The 6,000-nt window shown below is 36.3% G+C and overlaps 1 protein-coding gene across 1 annotated transcript; it reads right to left on the minus strand.

Moving 5' to 3' along the window:
* Positions 1-58: 58 nt before the first annotated feature.
* Positions 59-5,090, minus strand: LOC123870001 (toll-like receptor 6). Its single transcript, XM_045913147.1, has one exon. The coding sequence runs from the start codon at positions 4,905-4,907 to the stop codon at positions 867-869; it is 4,041 nt and encodes a 1,346-aa protein (XP_045769103.1). The 5' UTR covers positions 4,908-5,090; the 3' UTR covers positions 59-866.
* Positions 5,091-6,000: the final 910 nt, after the last annotated feature.

Genomic DNA, 6,000 nt, shown 5'->3' on the forward strand with positions numbered 1-6,000 from the left:
TTTAATCATTAAAACATGTAACTTCTTTATCTTGTAGGGTTTGAATTAAAAGAGGAAATAAATTTTGATGAGTTTATTTGATTTTTAATTTATCAACACTTCCAACAGTCGACATTTTGATTATTATATTAGGTAGTTACATTTCACTGAATAGTCAATAACAACATTAGATACAAATACGCATTATCAATACAGTTTAGGCAATTGGACATTACATTATCTCACTACAAGGAATATTAATAGCTTATATAACTAAACTGATGATGTTATTGACTATGTAGCTATGTTTATCTACATGTATCAACACAAATATTCAATCTTAATTAATGACTAGTAAAACTATACAAGATATTTTACGCTATACAATATTTAATTACAATTATGTACAATATATTTGGTAACAATGAGATAATATAACATACTATACCAAAATACTCAATAAAGTTCATTCACTTCCTATACTGGCAATTTTTTAATCTATACAATTATATTTTATCAGTCTTACACAACAAAACAACTTCTCCTTATTACATAATTAATTCTGATAGTTTACAATTTTTGTAGTTACTCGTACGATCAAAATTGAACAATAAGGCTATATAAATTCAGATACGTATGCGATTTTCTTTAACAATACAGTCTCTCTCAATATAATTATAATTTATAACTTCTATGACCTAGAAAGACATCAAGGAACGAATTATACATATTTGGCCGAATATATCAACCGAAATATTGTAAAATTATCACGTATCTCTAAGGCATGGGCAACTTAAAACGTAGCCTAGTCTACTTACGGGCTTGGAATGTAGTGTTCCATTAAGAAATATCTTTAAGAGATAACGATTGTTTAGTTTTGTAACATGTTATCTGTGTATGGCTGAATGGGTTTGAGGTAAGCAATCGTGTACAGAGGATCGGGGTTGTAAATAACCTTGCTCGTCGAGCATTGAAGGGGAGTGGTGACCGGGATGTTTACGCATCGTATTAGGCGGCCTAGGTCGACCACTGTACGGCTGTTCATAGTTTTGGGTATCGATTGAAATATAACTATGATGTGGATTGTCACCCTCTTGTATTTGACTCGTCAATGTCGTGTTAGTCAGCATTGAACTATCGTCTTCTACACTAATACCAACGTTGGCAGTTGTTGGTGTCTGGGGAGGTATCGCGTCGTACTTGTACCAAAGCTCCGGCGCAGTTGGCGAAGCTGTGTAACGAGAAGGATGCCGCCTCCCATTCGGACATACACCGTGAGCATCGTGGGTATAGTTTATTGCATCTTTGTTCCACTGTAAATTGGAAATATCTGGCATTATAAATCTAATTTTCTCCCAAAATTTTTTTTCGCCCCACAATAATACGTTACAGGTTTTCAAATAGTCCTGGAAATCTAAATCTAAATTTAATGCGCTTATATCCGTAGTGAGAATAAAAACTACTCTATGTCGCCTTATAGAAGGATGAATTGACGTAATGACATGCTTTATTGCCTCTTTAAACGAAATTTTGGACCATTCGTTCTGCAAGAAATTGAAAGAGATAAAAATTATCATCCGCTTTGATGATTCAGCGGCATTCGTAATTTGTTCCGATAAGTAGTTTTCCGGAGCATGCTGTAAATCTCTATAGTGGAAACACATGGTGTAACCAAAGTGTTCCATTTCGGGCGCTACTACCTTTGATACAAAATCATCGTCCAACAAACTGTATACAGCATAGCCGTCGTATAATCTATCCCTATCAAGTTCGCTTTCTTGAATAGAAGCGCTCTTAAATAACCTCACTCCATATTTAGAATGCGCCCATAACCGCACGTTTTGCCTAAAAGAGAATGCTAATGCACCAAACAATAAAATAAGGATTACACTGATTAATACTACAGCTAGAAGGGGCACAAAATTTAACCTGATCGTGCTCACTTCATCGTATTGATAAGGTTGGTTTTCAGTAGGTATGGTATTGTCCATTATACCAGAGTCACGGCACTTGTCCATCACATCAAACACTGTTAAATTTAAAGTTAAACCATTTTCAGACGCACACAACATTTCTGCAGGATCTTCATAGTGTTTTTTGAACCAATTTTGCAACGATATTATATTGTCACAAGAGCAAGTGAATATATTACCCCGCACGTTCACATTTTCAAGATGAGCAATATGAGCTAACTTTTTGTCAAGATCTAATACTTTGTTGCCTTGTATGTGCACAACACGGAGAGAAGATAAGTTTTCGAAAGTATTGTTTGCTACACTTGTCAATAGGTTATCATTTAAATATAACTCACGCAAATGCTTTGTTTGTGAAAATTCTCCACCAGCCAATTCTGTCAAGTGATTGTTTTCTAGATGAAGAACGTTAAGCGAATGGAGCCCGTTTAACGTATCATTGTCGATTGTAGCAATATTGCTATTATTTAAGTATAACTTATGCAACTTTTTCTTTCCAATAAACAAGTGACTTGCTAAAGAACCAAAATCATTTCCATCAAGATACAATTCCGTAGCATCCATTGGAATTTTTTCGGGTATTTCAGTGTATCCAACGTTAGAGCAGTCGATGACATTTGAATTCCAATTACTATCGTGAAAACAGGAACAACCCTCGGGGCATGTCATTTTGCAATCGCAAGCTTCGAAGTCACAACAGAAGCAACTTGAAGAACAATGAGTTTCATAAGAACAAAGGAACTGTGTTTCAGGAACATCCATTAAATTCGCTTTTCCGCCATACTTGTTGCTAACAACTTCACAAGTAATCGAGTCCAAGTCTGCGAATCTCGGATATTGTCTCATTTGATTCCAAAGATTTATTTTTTGCAGCCATATCATGTGACAATTACACACAAATGGATTATTGCCAATAAAAAACCTTGGCAACAATTTATGTTTCGGTATATGAGGTAAAGTAAATGCCGATAGCTCAACGGTCCTTAGTTTATTGTCTGTGATGACAACTTTTTCTAAATTCTTCTTCTGTATAAATGTACCTGGATGAATAGTGTGAATTTTGTTGTTATTCAAGAAAAGGACTTCAATGGAATCCGGTATAGACCTTTCATCGACGTTTTCTATAGCATTATAGCTAACATCAAGCATTCGAATGTTTTGTTGGACGTTTTGCTCGTTATCCAATTTTGTTATGTTATTTAAATGAATGTCTAACCATTCAAGGCTCTCTGGCATATAACTGTAGTCAAAGTAAATAAGTTTATTATCAGAAATATTTAGCCAGCCTAAGGTATTTAATTTAGTAAAAACACCCCGAATATCAGTGAGTTTATTACCGTCTAGACGAATAGCCTTTAGTGTTGGATTTGAAAGGAAAGCGTCTTGTTCAATCGTTTCTATTCTATTGGAGGCCACATTAAGTACTTGTAAAGATGGCAAAGTACTGAAGGTGTCTTTAGGTATGCTGATTATATGGTTGTCTACTAGGCGTAGACCATAAAGCTCTTCTAAGCCTTCAAATGAATTGTTAGAAACTCTAGATATGTTATTCTTCCCAATATCAAGTGATTTCAAAAATCTGAGCCTCTTAATACCGTTAGGAATCCCATTGAGGTGGTTTCCATTTAATCCCAAGTCTTGTAAATATGTTATGTTTTCAAAGCAACGGTCATGGATTGAAGCGATTTCATTATTATCTAAGTATAATTGACTGAGCACGAATAAATTTGAGAATATGTGCTCATTCAATACTTTAATTTTATTGTCTGATATCGAAAGCTGATGAAGATTTTTTAACTCAGCAAACGCGCCATTACTAATAACCTCAATTGCGTTGTTATCCAGATTCAAAACTTGTAAGTTATTAAGATCTTGAAATGACTTAGGATCCAAGCGAGCAAGGGCATTGTAAGATAAGTTCAAAATAATTAAACGTATCAATCCAGAGAATGTATCGCGGTTAACCCAGTCGTTGGTTAGTCGATTTCTAGATAAGTCCAGCTTTTCCAGTTGATCCAGTCCTTCCAATAATCCAGGCGCCAACACAGACAGCGAATTATTCGCTAATGAGATTTCTTTGATAACACGTGAAGATTGAAAGAGCTCGGGTGGAACGGCTACTAACTTATTTCCTGATAAATTCAGAACTTTTAATGAATTCAGTCCAACAAAGGCTCTGTCGCCTATTTCGTTAATCAAGTTGTTCTGAATATTCAACACTTCTAGAGAACGAAGACTGGAAAGACCGTTATCAGGCAGTCTTAAGATGTTATTATGCGATAGGTCGAGCATCTTTAATCCGGTATTGCATGATTTACCTGGAGCTATAGGGCCTTTTCCCCAATCGGAAAACCCAATATCAGATATGTCCTGCATTCTATTATTAGTCAAGTTCAGTGTCTCCAAGCTAAAAAGCGGACAAAAAACTTCAGATGGCAACATATAAATATTATTGTCACCTAAATCCAATGATCGAAGTTCCATTAATCCACGAAAACTCTCAGCGTGAAACTCCATTGTCATGGCAGGCCAATCAGTATTGTAAGAGCGTAGAGTCAAACTAGTTAAATCTCGTAGTGGAGAAAGAACCGTTGCTGGAACGTAACGTATTTTGCAGTACTCAATGCGCAAGTCCTCAAGTTTTCGCAACTGTCCCAAAAAATTGCCGGTGTTCATGTGCAGGGAACTCTCGAAGAAAAGTAAATCAGTGCACGACAGCTTTAACTTGTTGATGTTGTACGCCTGCGCCGTGGTAATGTTTTTGAATAAGAAGTCCGCCGAGCCGATGGTTTTGATGTTACACGTGAGAAAGTTAGATTCACTCAACTTTGCGTCCGAATAGTCCCACTGACAGCCGGCAGGGGCGGGCGGCGCAGAGCGTGCGCGCGCACCGGCCACCGCAACCAAACACATCCAAACTTTGAACAAAATCATTCCGTCTAAGTTCTTGATCATTTTTCCACATTAACACAGTTCATTTGTCACTTGGAATCACTTATAATATTTTAAAAAAAAGTTTTAGTCACTTAACAGTCAGTTTTATATGTTTGTTTATATTTGCAAAGTACGTTTCACAGCGCATGTAAACAGAAACTGCGCGATCGCGGTAAAAGTTTTGACGCAGCCATTCTCCCCTGCGGTCGGGCGGTAACTGACCTACGAAGTTTGAACGAACGAAAGCCGCATGGGTGTCTGGGAGGGGGCCGCGCGGGACATGGAGGGTCTTTGTATCCATCGGTGGGACCCGCACTGCATCGGCTTACAACAGATGGCACGCCTGTTTTAAAACACTAAAATATTGGTTATGCAGAGTAGAAGACTTATGCCTGCGTGATTCAATGAACACCACTCCTCAAGTTACAGCTCAAAGGAGGTCGCAGCGGCACCTCGGTAGCTCGCTTCGTTCATTGCCAGTTAAAAGTTTCACTAGAACTTGCAACTTTTACAAACTTTCATTACAACAACTTAGCTAACTAGGTATAAAAAATTAAGTATCTTGAGTAACGAATCTTAGACTTGTTTATATAATACATAGTTACTTAATTCTCTACAATACTTACTTAAGTCTGAAATAAACGTTTATTTATTTATTTATTTAATTGCAGTTGAAAAAATTAATTACCATCTTAGAACTTTAATTTATTAATTTTTAGAAAGAGCTTTCATAAAATTTTAACTGTTCACACCTGCCACTTTTTGATTTCAGGGTTACCCATCATCAAAAATACGGGTATTAGGTACCTACATTTTTTACGGGAGACATTGTTTACACATTTTATGAAGATAATTTAATTTTACAATTTATACATGTTGTTTGAAGAAACAACTTTTAAAAGCTCTTCGTTTTGTGAAGTTTGTGAAGATAATAACAAAAATTTTCACAGTATCAATATTGAGTCAGTTTCGGCAATCCATCCACGCATTGCTGCAAAAGGAAAATATTTTTTCTACTGGACAACAAAACGTCATTCAGCGTTTGGTTTCGCCAGTCAGCTCATAGCTAAAGTAAAAAATACGGAAGCTTCATTTACTTACCTCGTATTTCATT

This window comes from Maniola jurtina, chromosome 12 (genome assembly GCF_905333055.1).
Source record: "Maniola jurtina chromosome 12, ilManJurt1.1, whole genome shotgun sequence".
NCBI lineage: Eukaryota > Metazoa > Arthropoda > Insecta > Lepidoptera > Nymphalidae > Maniola > Maniola jurtina.